Raw genomic sequence first — 13,025 nt, 5'->3', positions numbered from 1 at the left:
GTTAAGTTATCTTTAGCTTGGATTGAAGAGACAGTTCTTTGGACAGTTTGCTTATCCTTGAAATTGTGGGCACTTCAAATTCTATGCTATACTAGTTCTTTAGGGAAAAAACATTCAGCCTATAGCCGACATTTATACAAAACAGATAGCATCCAAAATTTTTTGCTTTTTTTTTATTCCTCTCCATAAATTTTGCCCCCAAGAAATTTCCTTCTAAACCAATCCCTTGAATTTGTGAGTTAGAACATTTCTTGCTATTGGAATTTAGGAATGTCTCTAAAACCAGAATTCCTATATAAATCCATCAGCTAAAGAAAAGTTGATTCTGCTGCCTTTATAAAAAGATCATTTTCTCAACACCCATTTATGATAAAAACTCTCGCCAAAGTGGGTATAGAGGGAACATATCTCAACATAATAAAAGCTATATATGACAAACCTACAGCCAGCATAGTACTCAATGGTGGAAAACTCAAAAGCTTCCCACTAAAATCTGGGACAAGACAAGGATGCCCACTATCACCACTCCTATTCAACATAGTCCTGGAAGTCCTAGCCACAGCAATCAGGCAAGAGAAAGAAATAAAAGGGATGCAAATTGGAAAAGAAGAGGTAAAAGTGTCATTATATGCTGATGACATGTTACTATATATAGAAAACCCTAAAAGGTCCACACAAAACCTACTAGAGCTGATTGAAGAATTCAGCAAGGTAGCAGGTTACAAAATTAATGTTCAAAAATCAGTTGCATTTCTTTACACTAACGATAAATCAACAGAAAAAGAAAGTAAAGAAACAATCCCCTTTAAAATAGCACCCAAAGTAATAAAATATCTGGGAATAAATCTAACCAAGGAGGTGAAAGAATTATACACAGAAAACTATAAACCATGGATGAAGGAAATTAAAGAAGACTTTAAAAAATGGAAAGATATTCCATGCTCTTAGATTGGAAGAATCAATATTGTTAAAATGGTCACACTGCCCAAGGCAATCTACAGATTTAATGCAATCCCTATCCAATTACCCAGGACATATTTCACAGAACTAGAACAAACCACAATAAAATTTATATGGAACCATCAAAGACCTAGAATTGTCAAAGCATTACTGAAGACAAAGAAAGAGGCTGGAGGAATAACTCTCCCAGACTTCAGACAATACTATAGAGCTACAGTCATCAAGACAGCATGGTATTGGTACCAAAACAGACATATAGACCAATGGAACAGAATAGAAAGCCCAGAAATGAACCCACTAACCTTTGGTCAACTCATCTTCGACAAAGGAGGCAAGAATATACAATGGAATAAGGACAGTCTCTTCAGCAAGTGGTGTTGGGAAAACTGGACAGCAGCATGTAAAACAATGAAGCTAGAACACATCCTTACACCATATACAAAAATCAGCTCAAAATGGGTTAAAGACTTAAACATAAGACAAGATACAATAAACCTCCTAGAGGAAAACATAGGCAAAACATTATCTGACATACATTTCAAAAATTTTCTCCTAGAAGAAATAAAAGCAAGAATAAACAAATGGGACCTAATGAAACTTACAAGCTTCTGCAGAGCGAAGGAAACCAGAAATAAAACAAGAAGAAAACCTACGGAATGGGAGAAAATTTTTGCAAGTGAAACCGACAAAGGCTTGATCTCCAAAATATATAAGCAGCTCATTTGACTCAATAAGAAAAAAATACACAACCCAATCCAAAAATGGGCAGAAGACCTAAACAAGCAATTCTCCAAGGAAGACATACAAATGATCAATAGGCACATGAAAAAATGCTCAATATCACTAATTATCAGAGAAATGCAAATCAAAACTACAATGAGGTATCACCTCACACCAGTCAGAATGGCCATCATTCAAAAATCCACAAATGACAAATGCTGGAGAGGCTGTGGAGAAAAGGGAACCCTCTTACACTGCTGGTGGGAATGCAGTTTGGTGCAGCCACTATGGAAAACAGTGTGGAGATTCCTCAAAAGAGTAGGAATAGACTTACCATATGACCCAGGAATCCCGTTCCTGGGCATATATCCAGAAGGAAATCTACTTCAGGATGACACCTGCACCCCAGTGTTCATAGCAGCACTATTTACAAGAGCCAAAACATGGAAACAGCCTAAATGTCCATCAACAGGTGACTGGATAAAGAAGAAGTGGTATATTTATACAATGGAATACTACTCATCCATAAAAACCGACAGCATAATGCCATTTGCAGCAACATGGATGCTCCTGGAGAATGTCATTCTAAGTGAAGTAAGCCAGAAAGAGAAAGAAAAATACCATATGAGATCACTCATATGTGGAATCTAAAAAACAAAAACAAACAAACAAACAAAAACAAAGCATAAATACAGGACAGAAATAGACTCATGGACAGAGAATACAGACTTGTGGTTACCAGGGGGGTGGAGGGTGGGAAGGGATAGACTGGGATTTCAAGATTGTGGAATGGATAGACAAGATTACACTGTATAGCACAGGGAAATATACACAAAATGTTATGATAACTCACAGAGAAAAAAATGTGACAATGAGTGTGTATATGTCCATGAATGACTGAAAAATTGTGCTGAACACTGGAATTTGACACAACATTGTAAAATGATTATAAATCAATAAAAAATGTTACAAAAAGATCATTTTCTTTTTTCTCACTCTTTTTCCTATCGAAGTCCAGTGGGTTCCACTCCCTTGAAATGAATGGGCTTTTGGTGAAAAAAATTACTGTTGCTTCAGTGCTTAACAACCTTTTCTGATGAGAAATATGAAGTTACTGACTTGAGAAGCAAAGCAGTATTCAATTTATTAATACACAGTTATCTTTAATATCTGAAATTCTGCCAGATGTGAGCTGCTCAAGATGTGTTTTAATTTTTTAATTGTCTTTTTTGTGCCCTCTCCACATGATCATTAGCTATAGGTATTCACTTAGAGCACTTATGATTATAAGCAACTGCATACTTCCTTCAGGTTATGCTTTTGAATTGAGCACTGCTGCATATAAGCAGTACAATTTGTGGCTTTCCAGTTATACCCTGTTGAGTCAGGTGCTTCCAGTGATACTTATGTGTTTGTTTTTGGCCTCCTGCGCTGTGCTTGTGCTGTTTCAGCTCCCTGTATAGTAGTATGTTCCTCTCATTATATCTTCTTACCTGCCTGGCCTCATAAGGCTTATGAAGGTATATATTAATAAGAAATAAGTAAATATTTTAAAATCTGTCAAAAGATGTGATGACTTAATAAATCAAGCATTCAGACATTCTTCCTGGAATTTGCCCTGATAGGTTTAAGAATAGATAAGTTAATTCATTAATTGAAGAAATATTTATTGAGCATTATTTCTGGTATCAGTAAAGTTTCTTTCTCTGGCACTTTTTTTTTTTCTTTTGGTCCAGCTTGTTTTCACTTACTTTCATTTCTTCTTTGACAGCTCTCTGATGTCTCTAAACCTTTTCTTCCAAACTCATTTCTGGAGGAAAAAATACAATACAGTTTTGTTATCAAAGATATTAGTGAGTCAATTTGAATTCCTTCTTTTGTTACCCTTGTGTTTTCATCGTGAATCTAATTGTTTTTCTTTCTTATGGCTAGCTAATTCCAGTATGTAGTTGAGACCTCTCTAAAATTTTTTGTTATTCGTACTAACATTGTACCAGTTTTACATTGTAATGGGGCTTAAAATGTCAGTTTTGTGTTTTGAATTTGAGGCTATCTAGCTACAGCAAGAAGGCCACGTTATATATGTTAGCAGAGGAGGAAAGTAGATTGACTCCTATTTTTACAGGCCTTTTAATGATATTTCTGTAGTGTTCATTTTATAGAGCTTTTGTTGTCATGATATTGTCATCACTGTTATGTTTTTAAAATAGCTTTTGAATTTTACTTACTGTGAAAATCATAAATAGAAAAGTTAAAGAATTTCATATTTTGTGTTTCTGTGTAAGCAAGGCTTAGAAAAAACTATTATGATATCAACCATTGATTACTTCAGAAATTTTGACCCTTGAGAAAGAACTTTCTTTCCTTAAACCATTGGGTGTTTTCCTATACTATAATTACTCTTTACACAGTGTGTTTTCAAATAATTCAATCTCTCATCATCCTCCTTGACTATTTCCTACATTTTTCACCTTTTCTTTGAGGATATGATCTTAAAATGTTATATATACTATTTGTGTTGCTCAATCTAAAATAAAAAGATGAGTTGATGTGAAGATGATACCTAATTCATTCTCAAACTGTAGTTGGTCTCTTTCTAGCTTTAGATAACCCTTTTGTCTTTCAGGATTACCACTGGGTGTCCAGTATGGATTAACTGGTGATTTTGTCTTTTAGGATCTATATTGAGGCCTTCAATTTATTTATTCCTGTGCAGCAGGAATAAGTTGGTTTAAAATATTTTTAAAATGTGCCTCAGCCTCTGAAATGCCTCTTTAATTTGGCCTCCACTTTAAAAAAACAACATTATTTTTCAAACTTCATAGTTTATCTAAACTATAACTGAAGTCATGTACTTTGCAGCCTAATGAACTCATAATGCATGATTACACAACTTCAGAACCCATTTTGTTAAATGAAGTGGTGACATTTTATGCACTATTAAGCCAACTAGAATAATTTTCTTGCTCTTAGCCATAACTTCTCTGTGTCTTTATTGAAAAAAATTTTGAGGTCTATCGTAGAAGGTTTTTGACAGGAGAAAGTGTTTCTAAAGACATGTGGAAACGGCCCTTTTGCCATTATTCCATCAAGAAAAATAAGACAGATAAAACTTGTGAAATGAGAAAGTGGTTGAAATGTCCCAGTTTGTGTTATAATTCATTATATTTATTTAATAATAGTTCGATTGGAAAAATGCATTTTAAAATTATAGCTTTATTTCCTTTAAAACAATACCCTCCCAGTTAGGAGAGCTCATGTGTGTGATGTATGTGTGTATAAAATAAAACATTAAGGACTATACTTTTCAGCATTTCATGTTTTTGCCATCCTGTGTATTTAAGCAGCTCAGAAAGGTAGTCTTGTTTTCAGTTCAGTATGAACAGCTTTATTTCTGTTACTCTTTACTCAGTAAAGTAACTAAAAGAGAAAACTAGAAACTAAAACTAGAAAAATAGTTTGCTGATCCTTGGGTGGAATAACTGTAGTATAAAAACTGCCCTGTATAAAATGATGTATTGTCCTGGGTTTCTTATATGTTGACACTTTTCCCTCATTCCTTGTTGTGCAAATCTGCTTGAAATTGTGTAACTTTTCCCCCTCAAAATGAATTAAACTTTTTGTTACTATATTTGTGAATTGCAGAAACTACAAGCAAGCAAAAAGAGAAATACAAAAAATCAGTAATTCCATCTACTGATAGCTACCAATGTTAACACTTTGGAGGGTACTGCTTTACAGATCCATTTGTAAGCATGTGTAAACTCATACATACGTCACATTTTTTTTCCACGAAAAATGAGTCTTGTACTCTGCTTTTTTCACTAACGTGTTTCTGTGTCACTGCATATGGCTATATTTTGCTGTATGCATTCACTGTTACTTGTTTGCATGATTCTCCATTGTTGATCATTTAAGCTAAACCCAGTTTTTCCCTATTAAAACAGCATGGGATAAAACATCCTTATAGCTAAATTTTTCATCCTTTTATTCAATAAGTACTTGTTGTGTATCTACTGTATATCAACTATTGTATTTGGTATTGGGTTACATCAGTGAGCACAGAACACAAACTCGCTGCTCAAGTGGAATTCTAGCAGGAGGGCAGTTGTTAATCATATTGCTGTATATGTAGTTTGTAACTGAAATGGATACTCTGAAAGAAATGAGTACTGTTCTGAGAGAGAATACAGTCAAGGATCCTGACTGTGGTTAGGGAAGAAGACTTCAATGAGAAAGTGCTGCTTGGGCTGGCAGTTAACTAATTGGAAGAAGCTGGAGACAGATCGATGTTGCAAAGAGAGAGATTATTCCAGGCAGAGTGAACAGCATTGTGCAAAGTGGGACAGTCTTTTTGAGGATCTGAAAGAAAGGTAGTGTTGCTTGAACACTGAAAGCAGTGGTATAAGGCATGACTAGAAAGGTAGCTAGGGGCCAGGCCAAGCAGAGCTCACACTCATAAGCTGTGGTATGGACTTTGATCTTTATCCTAAGAGTGATAGGATGCCATTGAAGTGTTTTAAGCTGAGAGTAGTATCTGATTGTAGGGTAAACTAATTGGACAGGGAGCAGAGTGGATGCAAGGAGATCAGTTAGGAGGTTGTTACAGTGGTTTATGTAAGAAATGATGATAGCTTGGATTACATTTGTGGTGGAAATAGAAGTAGATTCAAGAGATCTTTAGGAAGTAAAATTGATTTAACTTGGAGAATATTTGTTTTTTGTTGTTGTTGTTGTTGTTGTTTTAGCTTAAAACTTAAATGTAAGTTCCCAGAAGTGGAATTCTTGAGATAAAGGGCAAAATTATTTTAAAAGCTAATGGCAGATAATGAAACTGCTTTGCAGAAAGATTGTTTCAGTGTACTCTCCTATTAACAGTGTATTAGAGTGCCTATTTCCATACACCTTTACCAGCAATGAGTATTAACTTTTTTGGTTTTTTCCTCTTTAATACCTTTTCTAGAAATTGAGTAGATACTTTAATTTTTTAAATGGGGATTATTTCACCAACTATAATAATATAGTAGTTTTGGAATGTATATGTATTGATCTTATTTTGGCTTTAGAAAGTGTGGTTTTGATTCCTAATATGTTACTTCTAAAAGCTGAGACTGAAACAAAAATATTTAATGGGAATGTTGCCTTGGAAAGTTGGGGGAAAAATGTAAGGTAGTTATAGTTCAGATTAAGTATGACTGAAAAATTATGTTTTGTTGAAAATTTTAATAACCCAACTTTTGTTCTCTACAGTCAGTGCCAAGACTTCTGCTTTCCTAAACACTGTGTTGTAACTCTGCTCTACCATGAGTTTAGACTTAGGGTTCCAAAATATTTTACATAAACATACTGTTAAAGAGCACAAAAATATATAAAGATTTTGACCACAAAGATGGAAATATGAAAATGTTTCTTGAATTTTATGTAATATTTTGATAGCTTAATAAATAAGAAATAAATGTATAGTACATGTCCTCTTACCCCCACTGAATAAATTTTTGGCAGTATGAGGATGGCTGTACATGAAAATAAGAAATTAAGAGAAGTAAGTAGCTTTTTAAAATTAACTGAAATAGTTTTTCTCCAAAATAATTTGGGTTTGAAAGATACTGACCTTATATTCAAAATGAATGTTATTTTTGTAATGTTTTCATATTTTACTCAAACATTTACGTAATTCTGCATTATTGAAATATAATTATATTTGAAATGACATGTTACTTACTGCTTTGTTCTCTCTCTTTCAACAGTTAAAAGATGTTGATACTCGGAAAATCATAAAAGCAATGCTCTCTTATGTGTGGCCCAAAGACAGGCCAGATCTACGAGCTAGAGTTGCCATTTCCTTGGGACTTTTGGGTGGAGCAAAGGTAAGAATAAGAGAAATTATGCATTTTTTATTGCTATAGCTAGGAAATACTATGACATTTTCTACTAATGAAACTTAGGCTGATATAAGCCACTTTTGGGGGGAGTATTATCAACTTTCAGGACTTATTTATGTAACTCTTTGATGTAGTCAACAGAAATTATATGGTAACACCCGATTTATCTATGGATCAGACTTGTAACTATAGCCTAAGTTTAATGGAATTCACTCCTGAAATCAATGTAAAATGCAGGATCATTTGTTGTAACAAAGCATAAGGAACTTTATCAAAGAAGCTCCTCAGAGTCCTTTTGGCTCTTATTTAAAACATATTTCTGGTAAGCTTGGTTGTCAATTCCCAGTAAACTGAATAGAGGATGAAGATATGTTAGGCGCACTGATAGCCATAAGTGGTGAACAAGAAGGGTGTGACATGAAGGGTGGGGAAAAAAACTAGGAAAACTTAAAAAAAACCCACAAAAGCTAGGCGTTTTTGTACCACTCAGTATAGGGACCCTCTACATCTTAGCTGCCTTGTCAGTTTATCACTGTACTGTAACACATTTTGATAAGGCAAAGTTATGATAATAACTGAGCTTTCAAGAAAAACCCATTTCTGGATTGGGTTGTTTGGTTGTTTCTTATTAAGTCGTATGAGCTGCTTATCTATTCTGGAGATCAAGCCTTTGTTGGTTTCATTTGCAAAAATTTTCTAGCATTCCGTAGGTTGTCTTTTTGCTTTACTTATGGTTTCCTTTGCTGTGCAGAAGTTTGTGAGTTTCATTAGGTCCCATTTGTTTATTCTTGCTTTTATTTCTATTGCTTGAGTACACTGTTCTATGAGAACATTTTTGAGATGTATGTCAGATAATGTTTTGCCTGTATTTTCTTCTAGGAGGTTTATTGTATCTTGTCTTATGTTTAAGTCTTTGATCCATTTTGAGTTTATTTTTGTGTATGGTGTAAGGGAGTGTTCTAGCTTCATTGCTTTACATGCTGCTGTCCAGTTTTCCCAACACCATCTGCTGAAGAGACTGTCTTTATTCCATTGTATATTCTTGCCTCCTTTGTCGAAGATGAGTTGACCAAAAGTTTGTGGGTTCATGTCTGGGCTCTCTATTCTGTTCCATTGGGCTATATGTCTGTTTTTGTACCAATACCATGCTGTCTTGATGACTGTAGCTCTATAGTATTGCCTGAAGTCTGAGAGAGTTATTCCTCCAGCCTCTTTCTTTGTCTTCAGGAATGCTTTGGCAATTCTAGGTCTTTGATGGTTCCATATAAATTTTATTATGATGTGTTCTAGTTCTGTGAAATATGTCCTGGGTAACTGGATAGGGATTGCATTAAATCTGTAGATTGCCATGGGCAGTGTGACCGTTTTAAGAGTATTGATTTTTCCAATCCAAGAGCATGGGATATCTTTCCATGTTTTAAAATCTTCTTTAATTTCTTTCATCAGTGGTTTATAGTTTTCTGTGTATAATTCTTTCACCTCCTTGGTTAGATTTATTCCCAGATACTTTATTACTTTGGGTGCTATTTTAAAGGGGATTGTTTCCTTACTTTCTTTTTCTGTTGATTCATCATTAGTATAAAGAAATGCAACTGATTTTTGAACCAAACAACCCAATCCAAAAATGGGCAAAAGACCTAAGCAAGCAATTCTCCAAGGAAGACATACAAATGATCAATAGGCACATGAAAAAATGCTCAATATCACTAATTATCAGAGAAATGCAAATCAAAACTACAATGAGGTATCACCTCACACCAGTCAGAATGGCCATCATTCAAAAGTCCACAAACGACAAATGCTGGAGAGGCTGTGGAGAAAGGGGAACCCTCCTACACTGCTGGTGGGAATGCAGTTTGGTGCAGCCACTGTGAAAACAGTATGGAGATTCCTCAAAAGACTAGGAATAGACTTACCATATGACCCAGGACTCCCGCTCCTGGGCATATATCCAAAAGGAAGCCTACTTCAGGATGACACCCGCACCCCAGTGTTCATAGCAGCACTATTTACAATAGCCAAGACATGGAGACAGCCTAAATGTCCATCAACAGATGACTGGATAAAGAAGAAGTGGTATATTTATACAATGGAATACTACTCATCCATAAAAACTGACAACATAATGCCATTTGCAGCAACATGGATGCTCCTGGAGAATATCATTCTAAGTGAAGTAAGCCAGAAAGAGAAAGAAAAATACCACATGAGATCACTCATACGTGGAATCTAAAAAAGAACAAAAAACAAAAATCAAAAAACAAAAAAAAAACAAAACATAAATACAAAACAGAAACAGACTTATAGACATAGAATACAAACTTGTGATTGCCAAGGGGGCGAAGGGTGGAAAGGGTAGACGGGATTTCAAAATTGTAGAATAGATAAGCAATATTATACTGTATAGCACAGGGAAATATACACAAGATCTTATGGTAGCTCACAGAGAAAAAAATGTGACAATGAATATATGTATGTTTATGTATAACTGAACAATTGTGCTCTACACTGGAATTTGACACAACATTGTAAAATGATTATAAATGAATAGAAAACGTTATATTGTTGTTCAAAAAAAAAAGAAAAAGCCATTTCAGTTTATTCAGATTTTAAAATCAGTTAAGTATCCTTAGGTACAATATATAGTGATGGTATATATTATAGTCTCAAGTCAGACTTCCTGGGCTCTGCCACTTACTAACCTTGTAACCTTGGACAAATTGCATAGTCTCCATTCCTCAGTTTTCCAATTTGTAAAATAAGGTAAAATAGAGTTGTTATAAGAATTGAATAAATTATCATTTAAAAGACTTAGAACAGTACCTGGCATATAATAGGACAAATTATACATGTTAAAATAAAAATAAATTTGGATTTCCATCAGAAATACGGTTAAAAAAAAAAAGAAAAAAAATCTGCTGAAAAGTCTAGATATGATTTGGCTGTAGTTTGGTTATCACTCTTATGTATAAGGGTTAATATGTTGTTTTAGAACCCAGGCTTTATCACTTATTTTTTTTTCTATCTCCTGCATGTTCTCTTTTATTTACTCATTCTTTACCCTACCCTAAAAATATTTACTGAGTATCTGTCATACAAGTATTGTTCTTGGGCCTGCAGGATATTCAAATATAAATAAAGCACATTTCTTCTCAAATTATACAGGATAAGACAAGTTTTATTTTTATTGCCGTAATACATTGTAGGTCATAAATGACTTAAAAGAAGTATCATTCAAGTATTGGGTTTCAAAGGAAAGAACCACCAAGATGGGGGGAGTCAGGAAAGGTTTCACAGAGGAAGTAATGTCTGAAATAGGCTTGGATTAATGAGCAGGATTGTTACAGATATACGAATAAATGAACAAGATGAGAAAGAACATATGGTATGTATGGAGAAGGGAGTACTCCAGCTTTGCTCCAATGAGGGGATAATGTTTCAGAGGAATTAGCAGTAAACTTAAAAGGATAAATCGAATGTTAATGTGAAATACCTTAATTGTAAAACAAAAATTTAATTAAGTTAGAAGTAGGAATCTCTGTTTTGGGTAGAAGCGTAATAAAGTTAAAGCTGTACTTTAGAGAATTAATCTGATTCTGTTATATAAGATGGATTAGGGTGGTGAGAGACCTAAAATAGGGATACCATTCATTTTCATTTCATGCATTCATTTAGCAAATATTTACTGGCCAGTTATGAGGCTAATGTAATAGTCTAGATGAGAAGTAATAGCAGTTATTACTGGAGTGTATGGTAGAAATGGTAAATATGGAGGGAAGAGATTCCAGAGATATTCTGAGGTGAAGGAAGTAGAGTCAACAAGACTTATAATGGATGAGATATTAGAAGTAAAAAAGGAATAATATTCAAAGATGATGCTGAGGATAAAAGAATGATAATACCTTTAACAGAAGTTAAGTGATAAGTCAGGAAGTCTTTTTTGGGAAAATGAAAATTTTGGTTTTGGGCATGTGAAGTTTGAGGTGCTAGTGGAACATCAAGACAGAGATATTCAGCTGCTAATACAAAATGCAAGACAATTTAGGAAAGAGCCCAGGGCTAGAGAGATTAAGGGGTGATAGTTGAAACAGTGCAAATTAGTGAGTTCATCAAGGAAAAGAACAGAAATAGAAGACAACTGCAGACATAACTTGTGATGAATGTGTTCCTATAGGGAAGAAACAGTAGTAGAAACGGGGAAGGCATGATTAGAGAATTAAACCAAAATAATTCAGTCAGACTTCATCCATTTTCTTGCCTCCTTTCTCATCTATGGACTCTATTGAGTCCTCTCAATGAACTTCTCTGGGAGAGAATTTCAATGAAGATACTGAGCAACAGACCAAGAATCTATACTATATTCTATTTTGTTAAGCTGAAAAGAGAGAACTGTATTACAAATCTAGTTTTGGTAGCTGATGTTGAAAAAAAATTTTGTGTGAGGGGAAGGAGGTAATTAGGTTAATTTATTTATTTTTAGAGAAGGTACTGGGGATTGAATCTAGCACCTTATGCATGCTAAGCATGCACTCTGCCACTTGAGCTGTACCCTTGTGAATGTTGAAAACTTTTAAAGCTCATATTCATTTTTAGCACAGTACTAGTTGCTGAATTGTCTTTTACCTACAGATTTCTTAGGGATAAAGATTATTCTGAGCTCCTGTGCAAGGCAGAATTAGCAAATCGGCCTTTATTCTTCATTATGTGAATGTAAGTACCTTGCTGACAAGTTAAAGGCAGATTGTTTTCTGGGCTTCCTTTTGAATTGAAGAGAATAGGTTAGAAAATGATTAAGTTAGTCAAAAGGAGGAATCTTAAATAATGACACTTGTATTAGACTTTAATTTTAGAGTGAATTATAATCCTTCAAAATAAAGATTTCTGTTTCTTGATGACAGGTCAATATCAGGTAGATCAAACTACCTTCCTTAAAGACTGAAATCTTTTTAGAAGACTAATATTTGATTCTTCTGTCAGCAAATACTGAGCACCCATAGAATGGAAAGTGCCATACTAATCTCATATAAACTAATTCTGAATAAACAGTAATAAATGTAGAAAAATCAGTTCTCAAAAAGTATGTTTCATTTCTTTTGGATCAGGAAAAGGAAGAAATTGTCAAATGTTATAATGAGTGCCTGCACATACTTTCAGGGTATATTCTAGTAAAAATTAGGAATGTAGACTATAGTAATAGCATTTATCCATTCCTAATACCACTTTTTCAGCTTCTCTACTGTCCTCAGTTTAAAAATAATCACTCTCCCAAATCTTTAAAACCTGGTCATTGTTTATGTTTGAGTAGTATTGCAGGTGTGATTTTTCATTGGTGTGCATTAGATGGATTGCTAGCTCTTTCATTCCTTGGCTTCCTAGTTTTTCCTCAAGTTGATTATACATGCTTTGGTATATAAGCATCTTGGACCAATCTGTGGCCCTTTAAACTCAGGTCTTCCCTGCCTT

The 13,025-nt window shown here is 34.3% G+C and overlaps 1 protein-coding gene across 2 annotated transcripts in view; it reads left to right on the top strand.

The window, feature by feature from the left end:
* ABCB7 (ATP binding cassette subfamily B member 7) overlaps nucleotides 1-13,025 on the top strand; it is a 105,372-nt gene that overhangs the window by 56,608 nt on the left and 35,739 nt on the right. For both annotated transcript variants that reach the window (XM_031671594.2, XM_006217160.4), the window contains one exon: nucleotides 7,428-7,547. In XM_031671594.2, coding sequence (XP_031527454.1) covers nucleotides 7,428-7,547 — 120 coding nt within the window. The remainder of the gene's footprint in view (nucleotides 1-7,427; nucleotides 7,548-13,025) is intronic.

This window comes from Vicugna pacos, chromosome X (assembly GCF_048564905.1).
Source record: "Vicugna pacos chromosome X, VicPac4, whole genome shotgun sequence".
In the NCBI taxonomy this organism is placed as follows: Eukaryota; Metazoa; Chordata; class Mammalia; order Artiodactyla; family Camelidae; genus Vicugna; species Vicugna pacos.
The sequence above is the reverse complement of the archived record's forward strand: the minus strand, read 5'-3'. Positions and strand labels throughout refer to the sequence as shown.